The sequence below is a fragment of the Triplophysa dalaica genome, chromosome 3 (assembly GCF_015846415.1).
Source record: "Triplophysa dalaica isolate WHDGS20190420 chromosome 3, ASM1584641v1, whole genome shotgun sequence".
Taxonomy (NCBI): Eukaryota; Metazoa; Chordata; class Actinopteri; order Cypriniformes; family Nemacheilidae; genus Triplophysa; species Triplophysa dalaica.
Window position 1 is genome coordinate 17929962 of NC_079544.1, and position 15484 is coordinate 17945445.

The following is a 15484-nucleotide window of genomic DNA, read 5'->3' on the forward strand; positions in this document are numbered from 1 at the left end:
CATATGTGCTGCAGGTATTAAAGTTATTTATATATTAATACAAAATGTGACTATTGTGTAAATCAAAGAAAAGGGACTGTAAAGATTCTAGAAAAGAAAAAAAAGCATTGGATATAACTGTCTTTATATTGTGTTTTTTTACATTCCAATGTATGTGTTTTCCGTCTGCATTGTTGAGCAGATGCTTGAGAATTCAGTGCACTACTCTGAATTCAATATGGTGAACCGGTGTGTGACTTATTTACTAAAGCCCCTGCTTATAGTCCCTGGGAGGGGCCCACTGTGCGTGTCTGTGTCTCGTGAGGACAAACAGGGCTGTGTTGAGCTGACCTGCGGGATCAAAGAATGGAGGCACTTTAAAAGCCTTTATACAGCAAACATAGAGGCTTTGTGGCATACACGTCTAATCTAAACCATGTTGCGGTCCAGAGAGCATCTCTGGGAATATATCACAGAGCTCAGCCGACCTCATCTGCCAAGCTCAGAGTTAACGGAGACCAGTACAGTAATTGCTCTTTTAATTATATGAGAAATGTTTAAGCCTTCGGCTCACGGTGACATTCATAGACCTCTCACATGTGTGCAGTTGTGCATGCGTTGGATACATGTTTAGCCTGACAGCGTAGGAAGATTATTTAAAATGTCTTCATGCTTAGCAGTAAGTGCACCTGCTCTGACACACGGTGCTCTTAAGGATGTTGTTTACTCAGATGTAAAAAAAAAAAAATCTCACTACTGTATTTTGGGTATGTTTGCTTCTGTCTCCTTTGGTTGCGATATCTTGCTGTACAGGGAGCAGCACGTAACTGAGATTGTTGAACGGTGTTGAGTGGAATTCTAAATCAATTCCTGTTGCTGGAGATATTCATTTTCCTGAAGAAGGTGGTTACTCATACGTTGCCGGGCTTGATAAATGATGTATTTGTTTTGAGTAATGAGTCGATTGCGGCAGCATAAAATCCATACGCTCGCCGTGAAACTTTCATACTGAGCCTGTTATTCCCTCTGTTAACATACCTATTTGGATGGCACGCGTAAATTAGAGAATTGACATCCACCTTCAACCATGTACTGTATATAGCAGCAAAATGCAGCTGGTGGTGGAACCAGGCAGAGTTTGAAGTAAAAGGCCAGAGTTTGGGGTCTGAAGGATCTCAAGACCCTTTAAAATCTCAAAAATGTACTTAACTTTGGTTTAAACTACAAATATGATTTTTTCCAGAATTTACATTTCCTTGTTCCTTTCTTACTCAATAATTGTACAACAATATTTAACTTGTATGTTTCCATGAATATTTTTTATTAATGAATTTTATTTTGCTTTAAATAAATTGCATGCTTTCTTTGCAGACTTTTGATTGAATATTTTTTATTATCATATTAAATGAAAACATACTTTTTAATTATTAATTATTACTGCTTTTACATGTGGATTTTTTTTGTTTTTAGGACCCTAAACAGACAGAAAATGAACCTTTAAAGAACACAAGGGTTAACATTAACAAACATTTCTTTCTGTTTCAGATATGCTGGCCATTGGGGACCCTAACCAGGCGACCATCCTGGCGGTGTCTATAGCGGGTGGCATTGTACTACTTATCTTCCTTGTGACGTGTTTTGTAGTGAGCGGAAGGTAAGAACGAACTTTTACGTGAGTCTCTCTGTCCTTGTTTTCGTCCTGGCCGAGTGGGTACTGTACTGGACCTAAATGCTGATGTTACTTCATATATGTTGAATATGAGGGCTTCTGTCTTAAGGACTATTTAACAAGAAATTGAATCTTGAAAGTCAATAAAATACGGATTCCTTCATGGCAAAGCATATAAAAGATCTAAATACAGAGGCTCTGTGAAGTTTTGCTTGAAATTTGAGTCAGAGAAGATATTTTGCACAGCACCTCAGATATTCAACAACAGCTGAAGCAGAAAAGACGGCGCAGCCAGCCGAAGGAGACTTACTGAGCCTACAAATTAATTCTGATAATAAATATACTCTGACTAAATTAAATAGCGCTTTCTTTCTCGAACAAAGCCTGTCTGCAGTCTCTAAAAACATTAGTATTGATCTGAGGTGATTGCCTATCACGCTGAGTGCTCTATTCAGTATTGACTGGAATAGACCTAATCAGCCTCTCGTTGGCCTACTGAGAGCGTACATGTTGAAACACACACACATACATGTAATGAATTCCCGCGCAACAAATAATTCATCGCAGCCACTCAACTATGAACCAAAACTAAAAAAATGTGCCTGAGTTTGTAACCACATTTTAATCAGCCAAGAAGCTTAGTTTGCATCATAGAGTAAACAACTTGGCCACACGGCCACCTGCAGTGCAAACCAGGTTTTACCCACAAGTCATTGCAGCTTCATGAATTACCCATTAGAGCTCTCCCATGTCGACTTTGTCCAGAGTGAAAGCTGGAAGATCAGAATGCAGTATGAAAGACATGCCCATTGATAGGTGGTTTTACTGATAGAAAAACAGGCAGGTGGGGAATTTGTTTGGAAGTGGGTGTTTTTTTTCAGAAAGATGTATTTTGAAAAGACAGTGATGGACAGAAAAGGATACATTGAGAACACCAAGGAGAATCGCTGTCAGTAAGAAAGGTTATAGTTTGGTTCCAATCGAAAAAAAGCTTTGGAGATGTTGAGCTATCGAAACATGCAAGTAAAAAAATTTTTGTAGAGGTTTATAGACGGTTTCAAAGTGACAACATAAACAAACGTTACTGCGCATTCGCACACTCGTGGGTTGCAGTTAACTTCCGAGAACAGCTTGAAGAACCGAGAAGAACCGTTACTTGCCTAAACTTGTCACTCCAATATTTTGAATTTAGACTCTGAGACCAAGCTCAACCGCTAGATGTCAATGTACCATAAGGTTTCTTTAAATGCCTCAAAACTACAGGACACGTTCAACAAATGTATTATTTAATAAAATACAACAAATCGTGTATTTAATATAATTATACATTAAAATAATAATACAAATTAATATGAACAAATTAAATTAAATATATTATTAGACACTAGCCAAACACATCTGGGGATCAGGCACTTATGCGTCCGATGAAATCGTCTATAAACCCACAGACTAATTCAGTAACAGTTCATTGTAAACCTTCCACAAAGTCCTTGACTTGCAATGTATTTCATTATAGATATAGCAAATACAATGAGGTCACAACACAACGTGAAGGTCAATCTAGAACGGATTAAACCTTTAAAAAAATGCATACCAAATACAGCACACTTTGGTTAGAAATATGGGATATGTGACTAGTTTTGTGTTGGACATTTGTGGTGTTACTGAGGTATATTGCTGCGGTCTTTCCTGAAACCTTTTTTTATCTAATTAAAATTAATTTAATATTAAAATGGGCTTCACAATTTTGACAACACAATATGCAATTTTTGCAAAAAGTGCTGTGTTTTTCCACTTTATGAAAACTACAAATTTGGACCTACAAGGTTTCAGAAAGACAGCGACGATATGTAAAGTACAAGAATTTCACCTTAGTAATTTATAAAAGTTATCAGAGTGGTTGAGCAAGAGAGAGTCACGACAACCGAAGTTCAAAATTCTATTGCATCACAAGCTTCATGGTGCCTTTAGATAGTTCCCGGAAGTTATGTTTCTATAAATTGTGTTCTTTTTTAAACGACTTGCATCTTTAAACGTTTTAAAAGTTCATCTCAATCAGTCCATTTTGCTGCAGCTCAATGCATTGCCAACTTCGGAGAACTATTGATAGGCTCTATGAACCGCCATTGCTGTGAAAAATCAGTTTGATTAAAGTGAATAGAGTTGACGTGACTTTCTCTCTTTCTCAACGCAATAAACTAATTTACCTTTCACCTATGGCATGCAGGTGTTAAACTTTGTTATGCTGTTTTTTTTTGTTTCCAGTTTCCAGTGTCCAGTATTTTATTTTCGTAGCAGAGTTTGAGAAGTTGTGAATGAAGCGTAGGCAGGCTTGTAATAAGACAAGCAGTTTCAGCTTGGTGTCATGATTCTGGATTTTCAGACAAGTTCAATAAGTTTGACTTTAAATTATGAAAGCAGAGAACAGTATCAAGGATGGTAATATGCAGTGTTAGGATTTTCCAGGGGAAGAACCCAATTGCAGGCAAACACGGTGGTGAAGAAACAGATATTTATTTTACAAAAGACACTACAAAAGGACAAAACAAACCCCACGATGGGGAAAACAAGACTGGATAAACTATAAACAAAAACAAGAACACAGACTAACTAAACTAGAAAATAAACACTGGTACAAACACAAAACTAGACTTACTTAAACTCGAGGGAACAGGAACTTGGTAGACAAGGTAACTCTTACAGGGAACAGCATACATGTACTGACATCAAACAGTCCAAGAGCACAAGACAATAGACAAGAGGATGCTTTAAAGTTTAAAGTGAAACAAACACAGGATAATTGGCAAGGAACAGGTGTGGGTAATGAAACACTAATGGGAAGGTAACAAGGAAACGAGATGGCGGGAGACACAGACAAGACATGAGAAAGCACATGTCAGCCAATATATAAGCAAAACCATGTCTTTCTCACACAAAACCCAAGGGCTATGCCATGACTCCACTACAAGACAAGAATAAAATGACATGATAGCGGATTCATGACAATGCAGGTAATGTGTACAGAAGTTGAATAAAACTGGTAGCCTTGTGGATTTTAGAAGTATGTAGATATTTTTTTATGTCCAGGCCAATGTGGTATTTGCAATATTGAAAGATTTGTTTCATTTGAATAAAGACTCTTTTCTGATGTAACTTTTGAAGAATACATATTTAAACCGTAAACTGTTTATTCATAAGTGTCTCTGGGCTAAATATCCCCAGACCCTTGAACAGCCCCTATTCAAAAATGTGATAACTTGTGGAGTCAGTAACTTACAAAGCAGACACGCCGATTATTTCTTCAGCTGCAGGCATAATTCTCTGCTGTAACATAGCTGTCTAAGATACAACAGAAGGTTATACAAACTTTCACAATCTAAACTGTCTCTCGGAGGGAAGTCAGGTCTCGATAAACCTTTTCTGGGCACCTATATGTCCTTGAGGAGAACGACTGGCTTCCTTTCAAACACTGAACAGGGTTTTTCTGCGTATTTCATGTCGTTTTGTGCAGTTCAGGTGTGCAGGGAGATGAGATCAAACAACATAATCACCTCACATCTTGATCTATGCAAATCCCACTTGAACTTTGGAGGTCATTTTGGCTTTACTTACCATAAGGAGTCTGCGGTTGCCAGGTTGCATCACCTTCCACAAAATAACTCACACCTCCAGCATCCGCCTTATTCTTTCACAATATTATTATTTTCAATCTCTATTCCCCACACTCCTCTTCTGTCTCTGCCTGTGTTCCCATTCCCTGTAAGTTTGGAGTTTGAGCAATAATTTTAAAGGCTACAGCACTGTTAGCATATTTTTGTACTGTTCACAGCTTCACCTGGCTCAGGGAGATAATGCATAATTTAGAGATTTTAACGTCGGCATTGCCTGTTCCTTCACTTAATGAGACTCACACATTAGCCTGCAAGAAATACTGTATGGAATATGTGCTTTTTGATCATTTAACATGAAGTTAATTGGGGTTGTTTTGTCTCCTAAGTATAAATAAGCTGCCATGATTAGCATACTATAAAAAGTCAGTATCTGCTATACAATTAATATTTCTAAAATAAATCCATCACTTTGCTGGTTTTACAAGCTGTTCTCCCGTGTGTTTCATGTTATTGGGAGAATTGTTTCAAAGTTGCAACTATGTAGTATTTGTAGACTCAAATGCACATAAATCTAAATGCTTTGGCTTTGCCATCAATTTGGACTTCACTGCATGTGTGGCCAAAAGTGCAAAGAGGTAATACTAGCTCCCCTTGCTGGATCTTTCTTGATCCGTCCCCTGCTTCATGTTCAGCTTCTGTAATATGTGTACTATCTGGATAAAAGTATCCATGTCCCATATAGTCGGAGTAGGAGCAGTGGCCCAGCTGTTAGTATGCTAGACACCATGGCCATGGTGTGAGATGCAGGGACCAGTCTGTCCACTCCTGTAACCTGTTTTCTTCTGATAAAAAGATGAGAAAAGAAAACCCAGACAAGAATAAATAAATTATAAATAGTACTATTTTAATTTGCTTTTCCAGCACACCGAGTACTTTTGGCACAGAATATTTTGGTATTTTTATATTGACAACAGGAGAAAATGGCATGTGTTACAGCAAGCAGATGGTCTTCAGTCATCAAATTCTGCATTTTTTTTAGCGCGTTACCCAAGAAGCGATAAAGCGGCAGCCAGGTGCTAACCACTGGGAAACTCCTGCGAGTTTAGCTCGTGGACCTGCAGAACATCACTGTCGCTTCCATCATTGCCAGACAATTATTTTTGTTTTCATTTTATACTGAAGTTGGAAAATCTATTTAACTCCCACGTCCAACTCGCTCTATCCAGCAGGATTATCTCTTTTAAGCCATTTCCCCAGTGGAGCGCTTAATTATTTGCCGCGCACACCCCATATGCCAATATTTCTCTTTTAATTATATTTTTTATATTTTCAGCTGCTAGAAAATCAAGCAAGCTCCTTTTTAAGGGGGGGGGTGGTTGATTATCAACAGCTACAGTATTTAAAAATAATCATATACATTTTTCAAATAATCATACTTGGTTACATTCTTTAAAAAAATCTCAAATAACCTAATCAAAAAATTATATTAATTGTCTTACATTTATATCTTAGCTGACCCTTCGAAACCTTGGATGTACAAATTGGCTGTTTTGGGGAATAGACAAAACACTGAGGTTTTTAAATGATTAAATACCTTTATTTGTGTTGTCAAAATAGCAAGACTTTTTAATTCTTTCTATTGGTTTGATATTTGCGTGACCCAGTGACAAACATGAAGGGTGACTATAATAATGATTTATGGCGAGAAATAAAAAACACAAAATATGGAGATACTGTGGCGAACCACAAGTTTTACTGAAGAGACATTCTCCAAGGTACTGTACCTTTAAGGGAGGGAGGAGTCGGTTTGAGTGTTGTGTTCCGGTGGTTGATGTGCGTGGTTGTATTTGTCCTCACTTGCTGTTCAGAGTGTTATTTATTAAAGTGGAGCGTAAAGCTGTCTCGACGCATCTTCGTCTCTTGTCTCCTTATTTATTATACTCCACAATACGAAGTTTCAGAAGGACAGCAGCAATATGCCGCTTTTGATTGAGTTATACCAATTAAAACATTTATGTCAATTAAAAACAATTCCTGCTTATGCTTTTTGAAGTCAACCAGGCAGGATATATCCTTAATGTAACCCCCACTACTCCACCCCCTTTTTACTGTGTTTTACTTATTAAGATTGTGTAATATGAGCATTGGTTAATGCCCCTGATGATTCAGGTACTGTACACCACAGATACATATGTCATTGTAATCAGAGATGAAGTACACAGGAAGATTTTCAAGCGGAGCTCATTAGAAAGAATAAGAAGCTCTTTGTTAGTGATATGTTATCTGGGTAGCATCTGCTATGAGCCTTGGGTTATTCTTAAAACTTAATGATGACAGGAAAGCATGCTTCCCGCGAACGCACAATGTCAGATACACTCATTTGAGTTTTCAATTTCTCCATAGAACCTAAAGCTTAGTGCACTTAATGCTCCAGATTGTGTTTTCTGTGATTTTCATCCTCATGTTATGTCAAATTGGTTGTTACTCTGCCATGTTCATAATGGATTTCTGCATAAAATGTTCATTTTTACCTCAAGTGTGTCTTTAGGTGCTGATGTCTGGGTGACATCTTTGATTGGCCAAATGGCACCAGAATGTTTGGCTCTTTGTTTTTCTAATTTGGCACGAATGCGTTCGTGCATCCAAGCAGGACCACCAAAGCACCTGAGAGCGTCCGCAATTGTAGCACAGCAAACATAATTGCTTTTTAAAGCCAAAACTTGTGAACTGGAGTGCAGTTCCATAATGAAAGCTGGAATGATGAACACAGCTCTTCAGGTGTGCTGCCCAGACGTATACCAACACATATAAAACAACACATAGCCCAAGCATGTTTAAGGTGTAATTGTTCTCCTAGCTGCTTAATATGATGGACCGGCCTCTCACCGCAATATAGTCGTTGTGCATAAAAATGCTCTTTGGCAGCAGTAACAAAATGACACAGTAATTGTATCTATAGGGTGCCCGACACTATAGCACGGTTCATTTTGAGCTGTGAGATGTGAGTCAAGGCTAAAATATCGCACAGTCAGCACAAAAGAGAGGAAAACACTGAGATAATGAAGGCAAAGCAAGTTGCCGCCTGTCAAGCACAATTACACAGGAAGAGAATCTTACACCTCCAGCTTGGAAAAGATGATGGCACTCTTTGTGTGCTTTGAGCAGCCGGTCTTTGGGGAGGGAGTCTAAATTTCCATGTACCACAGTACCTTTCCAAAAGCTTTGCTGATACAAAAAAAAGAAAGTCAGGTCTATGTGATGTGCATGGTTTAGAAAGTGGAACACATAGTCCAGACATATTTAGCTTTGGTGCTCATCAGTGAAACACATGTTTGAACCTGGTTTATAGTGGTAAAAAGCCACCCAGGTTTTAGCAACTGTATATTATTTATTTATGTCTCATTAACAATATTATGTTTGACCAGATATCATTAATAATGTAACAATTAACCATTAATTTAAATATTGGTGTTGTTTATTTATTTATTATTGATAATAATTTATTTGAACATTTATTGAATTATTGGCATTTATTTATCAATTTATTTATCAATACATAGACGTAATGTGCGGGTGGGACAGGTGCGCACCATTTTTTTTCCATGGGTAAAACACACATTCGTTGTAGTAGTTTTTATTTTTTTCACAAATTAATACATTAATTGCAATATCAAAATACCTGATGGTAGGTCTGCATGGTTATGGCAAAATCATTCTTGCTTATCCATGATATTGCAATGATTAATAATGTTGATTAAATTGCACGCCATATTCTTTATATTAAACATTCTGCTCCTGAAATACTTGATTATATATTTATATTAATGCATTTTGTAGATGCATTTTTCCCAAAGTGCATTCCAAGTATACATTGCATTGTACTATACATTTGTTTCTGACCATGTGCAATCCCCACTATGTGCAATTACTTTTATATCCTCTCAATGGGTTGAGATTTTTTCACATTAAAACTCATCACAACTGTGGAATAACTCTGTAACTACAAGAATGATTTAAAATCCACATTAAGTAATTCACACTCATTCAACTAACAAAAACAAATTTATATTTGTTCATTTGTGAAGAAACTGTACAAATGTTTATTTTTTCTAGCGCTACTCATCTCACTCAAAAACAAACTAAACTAAACTAAACTAGCCAAACCAAAGTAAAGTAAAGCTTTGTAAACTAATGGTACTGTTTAGCGTTTTGACAAAATGTTTATATGCTCTCCTACTTTTAAGTCGCTTTTGATAAAAGCGTCAACTAAATTAATAAATGTAAATGTATAAATGTAACAAGAAAGCATCTGCAATCATGTTTAGTGTAATTTATGTTGTTTTTTAAAAACAGAGGCATTCTTTATCTTTCATTTTTATTGCGATGACCCACGGCTATGTTCCAGTGTGCCGATTAGCAAATGAGAGTTTTATTAGGTAAACGGCCCCTGCATAGATTAGGGTGCACCCGCCATCGTGTCATAGGTCAAACTTCTTAATGAATTAGATCCCGACTGCATCAAACTTATAAAATCCGACTCTAAAAAATGGGATCATTATCGGCGTAATTTTCTCTCCCGCATTCTCAATTACCATAATGAATAGTTAACAAATTGGATGTTTCTCCACACCTATCAGAAACACATCCTGGAATTCAGCAGATATCACCATTTAATCTCCTCACTTCACTAATAATGACTTTGGCTGGAGTAAATCTTTTTTAAAACAGCATGCGCGAGCCTTGGAGGGCTGCCAGGTCTCCTCTTACTGAGTGGGAGCCACGAAACAAAGGGCTTGAAAAAACAAGGGATCAAGAGATGAGAGACGAACGTTTTGTTTCGCATTCATTTGCGCTATCTGTTATTGCATGATAATGTAATGACCGCACGGAGCAGCGTGAGGTTATTTTTTTGTCGCAGGCTCCGGTGAGTTCAAGCGGTGGGTGTCGCTGATTGCCATTAATTTGAAGAGCCACTCTGCGTGATGAAAGCCTTGAAATGAGGGAGGCATCTCTCCATTCTGCTCCATCCTATTAGTTCTGTGACAAACCCACCGAGTGATTAGAAATCGTCTGATCTTTGAAAAAAGCCTGTCGTCTATGCTAATGAGCCCTGCTGACAGCCACTGCGGCCAATGCATTCCCTCAACCAAAATATGGAGCTTTGGATAGTCTTTCCCAGTCTCTCTCTCTCTCTCTCTCTCTCTCTGTCTGGGTATTGGCTTCAGAGTGAAATTCCAACAGAAGCTTTGTATTTGTTGTGGCTTCGCTTTTTCTTTTGTTCTGCATTGCGTGTGGTTGAGATGTTCTGAAGGCCAGAAACAATCTGTGCTGTTTTCTCTCTCTCTCTACCTCCCTCACTCTGTTTCTCTGTGACAGTAAAGTGAACAAAGGACTCGGTACAAAGTGTCGTCATTTGTTGAATTTTTTCATTAGTGAGAAATGTCTGGATCATTCACTTAATCTCTCTTTTTGTTTATCTGTAATTGAGGCTGATCAAAAGCTTTTACTTTGATTCAGCCTTCAAAGACCGACTCGAACATTGACGTCTAATTTGAATTATACTTAATGTTCAGATGGTGTCTGTCAGTTGTTAACAACATATAAACACAATGCATTGCACAGGAATACTTGTAGAGCACATTTGGTTTATCAAAGAACACAGTTTTGGTGTTTTTGATGTGCCTGTATTGTTCTTTGGAGGTTGTTTGATCACTGTTGTGGTTTTGCTGCAAAAAATGTATTTCTTCATGTACATTTTTGTCTTGGTTTCTAGTACAAATATCTAAGAATTAATAAATAATGATACATTACAGGAAAGGGACCTAAGGAACTATACTCCCATTCCGGCGTAATAATCAAGGAAGTTTGCTGCCGTAGCATGGCCGCAGCAGGCGCAGTGATAACATGTGCCATCAGATGGTCACGTTGGATATGATGACGGAAGTTAGCCTATTTCCACATGAGCTGCCTGATATCACTGCCCCTGCTATGGGTATGCTACAGCAGACTTCCTTGATTATTATGCCAGAATGGGAGTATAGTTCCTAATCATATCGACCTAGAAAATCACAACTTTTCATTTCCGCCAGACCTAGCACACGATATACTGTAAGTACAGAAGAGTCAAGTTTTAAACATGAAAACTATCGAAATCCTTTGGTCATTCTTGAACGCGTTGGTACTGGTCTTATTGGATTCAATGATCTATGCTAAGCTATGCTAAAAGTGCTATCGCCAGACCAGGAGATCGGCTGAATAGATTCCAATACAGTAAAACGCAACTTATTATCTCTGGGGGAGTTGGAGAATGAGCCTATTTCCAAAAAAAGTCTTCCATTAAGTACCTAATAAAACAAATTCTGTTTGTTCTAAACATAAACTATATATAAGTTTGTATTTTTCTTTGCTTTTTAGACTAAGCATTTACTGAGACTTTTCTTTGTGAAGTAAATGTATCTTGATTTAAGAAATTTAGACAAAGTCAAAATGCATAGTATTTTGTTGGTGTTTTGGGCTCCTCGAAGTATTCCTTAACATGAACTGCAGAATAAAAAAGTTTGAACGTCCATTTTGGTACCTTTACACCATTTTTTGGTCAATAAAAAAATCCAAGTTTCTTTTCTTTCCTTTCAACTGGAACGCTATTTTTCATGAAGTTTTTAAAACAAGCCTGTAGGACAGCAGAGGTCACTTTGTCTCCTACGTTTCTTCAGTCCTCACATTAATAAAAATGTAAAACCCAGATATCAGCTTGACCGTGGCGGTTTTGTGTTGTCAGCATGGGCGGTTATTTCAAGGTCACATGCTTATTGCCAAATGAAAGGCTAAGGTTGGTCACCTCCTGTTTTATAATGCAGTAGAAAACACAAGGTAATCAAACAAGCAATTAAGCATTATGAGCGGAAATAACTTCACGCTGTGCCCTTTGTGGAGTCCTTTCAAGCTTTATAGCTCCTCCTCAGGCCAGGCACATGGCAAACAGGAAGTCAAACAATTTTCACTGCATGCAATTCATCATCATCGGGGACAAGGAGAGTGTTTAATAGGGGAGTGGAAGACTACAGAAAGTCAGTGAGAAGGTCACATATTTTATTTTGCAACCCTAAAGTGAACGGCCATGAGATTATTTATTTTGGTCGATCACAGGAAGCTTTTTCAGGCTTAAAGAGGAAGCAGTTTATAATAAACTGACGGGCATTTCAGGGTCATGACTTGGTCCAAACAGTCACTGATTACTCATTAGCAAAAGGCTTGTACGATGCCAGCGCCTCTGCCCTCATTTCTATAGCCGGTCCACTTTATGTTTGTAAAATGAGATGCCGGATGAATTGAACCAGATGAGGTGATCGTAATTCAACACACTGCTGGAACGCGAGGGTAAGGGCAACAGTAGTCATGGGAATATCTGAGCTGCTTTTTTAACCTAATTGCAAGTCAGTTAGAAACACTTGGCAAGGACATGTGGCTGGGGAGGCTTTAATGGAGATGAATGCTGTGCCAGGAGGATGGAGAAAAAGAGACCCCTCCTCCTATTTCTGTAGTTTACAGGTACCAAATGCTCGGGTAGGTCACTCGACCAACGGCTCCGTCAGGTCTCACTTCTGAAAGTCCTGAAAGCCTGGGACATATTTATCATTATCCAGCTTGTCATGTGTTTACCACTCAAGTTTCAAGGAGGTTTGGCCAAGGTTGAGTAGGTCATTTAGGCACACCACGCATCCTTCCAATCTTTGAACTTCCTGCACATTTCAATTTGAAACCGTTTGGTTTCAAAGCCCCCTTTCACATCTATATTTACCTAACTTGAGCACAGTTTAAAGGTATAAAGATTTCTTCTAAAGGCGCCTTATCATAAAACCCGTCCATCTGAGCCAAAGCTGTGAAGAAAGTCTCCTTTACCGTTTGATCTCAGAGCTGTCTTTGTTTAGGCGGCTTTCTTACGTCCTTGATCTTGAGAGTCTCTTTGGGGAAGGACGTTTTTTAGACCCCGGCACCTAGCAGTGATAGGAGAATCAAAATATGTCTTAGTCAGCTCATAGCCCAGTACGGGGCTGATAGGAATGGGCTCTACAGCTCCAGGGTTCTTGTTACAGTGGATCGCTGTCTCTCCAGCTCTTATTTCAATAGCGTTAGTATGCCGCAGCCCAGCAGAGCGCTCCCAGTAAAAAGGACATTGTCAGCACAACCAGGTCCTGCTCCAACTCAAGCTCTCAAAGAGTGTCAAGACGTGGATCTTAAAGTATGGCAGAAGATGAAGGGAGAGAAGGAAACGAAGATTTTTAAAGTTTCAAAAAGTGAAAAGTTCAGAGAAGGGAGAAGAAACAAAATGATACAAAGAGAAAGGGGTATGAATAACAGGAACGGTGAGGCATTCCGACTGCAACCGTAAGGTCCCAGGGACAGAAAGCTGGAAGGCGGCGTGAAAAATGGCATTCAGGTGACAGTGTATTATACCGGGAAGGTAAATTGATATGTAAATTGCGCGTGAGGCTCAGAGAAAGAGGAAATATGAAATATCTGAAACTTGCAAGGCCTGCACGTAGAGCAAGAATAGCTCTTTTTCTCTAGTCAGCAAAGTACAATAGCAGACCCGGGCCTATGGAACATCTTAGATCCGTCTCTTCAGTGTGGCAGAATGAGAGAGAGGGTACATTAAGCAGCGCAAAGTGATTTGTCGGGGCCGAGCTGAGAGAGCAGAGACACTGCAGAACATAAAGGAAGCAGCTCTCGCTCATTTGCCGAGGAACGCTGTGAGATTGGAGTCATACATCAGGATGATCCTCGCTGCTTTGTTCTTCAAGGAGAGACGTTTTGTCAATATGAGATGCTCTTTTTCTCATTAGGTTCCTGAGAGGTCTGTCAACCATACAGGCTCACAATGAGAACAGCTTCTTATGATTTGTGGACTTCGGTGTTCGCACACACGCTCTGTTTAATGTAAATGCATGCTGTTGACATAAGCGGGATAGGACACATTTTCATTTTTAAGCATGATTTCATTACAGGACGGTTGAGTTACATGAGTTGAAGAATATAAACATGCCATTGACTGATTTTTTTTAATACATAGACCTACAAATCATGTTGAAGGGTCTTTAGATGTGTATTTTGTCATTGTGGATCTAAAACAGGGAAAAGTTTGTTCTTGTGAGCAAAACAACACTGTTGATAGGTACATTAACTAGCTTAAAATGAAAAAGAAAACATGTTCAAGTAAGGCTTGCTAATTTAACAGTTGTGATTTTAAACATCCATTTAAATAGATTATGGTAATGAATTCAGCACCATCAAGACAATTAGTAATGCAAAATTGAAGACACCATACCCACACAATATTTTATTGTGTTCTGGCAGTGTAGCTGTGTGTTGCCATAATAAACAACTTGCTTAATGTTTCCCAATGTCTTGGATTGCATAAATCATAAACATATGACACATACTAAATGTAATATTTTAATGGATTATTTTTTGCAATCTTTTAAAGCCCTATTTTGAATGCATTATTTTTCTCTAGTTTTCATAAACATGAGCTATATATGCCAAACACATACACCAACACAATCTCACAGGGATTTGTAACAATTTTGCGAAGTGCCTATTTTGTATAAATTCGATTAATCGTATTCATACGTTTTAGTGCGATTTGCTTTCAGGCCAGTGACGTTAGGGTAACGTCCCGTTTAGACTGCCAGCGACACCCTGCGACAAAGCGACACGATTCCATTCATTTCAATGAAGAGCTAACAACACAAGCAACAGTTACCGTTGGCGACAGGAAGTGGGCATTTCTAGCGACGAGAGAAAGTTGGGAATTGTTAAACTTTATGCAAATGATGAGAGACTTTCGGAAGGCCCATACCTAACATAAATATGCATAATAATTGTAAATGTAGAATACTGCACTATAGAATATTACGGGGGGTGGCCTTCTGTCCAGCCGATTTGTTCAGTTTACATGATGCCAAGCCTTAGGGTAAAGTGATGGTGCATAATGAACACTGGCACTCAGTTTCATTATGTGTCATACATGTGTGTGTGTGTGTGTGAGGGGGGTTCGCCAGTGACAGAATCATTCTCACTCTTTTCCGCTTTGCAATCACAGCTCAAGTCTGCCAAACAGCCACGGCTGGGCTCCCATGACCCTGGCACCAGCGTCCCTTCTCCCCTCTGCTCATCATTACTGCCAAATTAAAAGCCAGAAGCGTCCAGTTCATCTGCCGACTCT

The 15484-nt window shown here is 38.6% G+C and overlaps 1 protein-coding gene across 1 annotated transcript in view; it reads left to right on the forward strand.

Moving 5' to 3' along the window:
• epha4b (eph receptor A4b) overlaps positions 1–15484 on the forward strand; it is a 108231-nt gene that overhangs the window by 66276 nt on the left and 26471 nt on the right. Inside the window, exon 8 of the mRNA XM_056743134.1 lies at positions 1525–1633. Within this exon, the coding sequence (XP_056599112.1) occupies positions 1525–1633 (109 nt within the window). The remainder of the gene's footprint in view (positions 1–1524; positions 1634–15484) is intronic.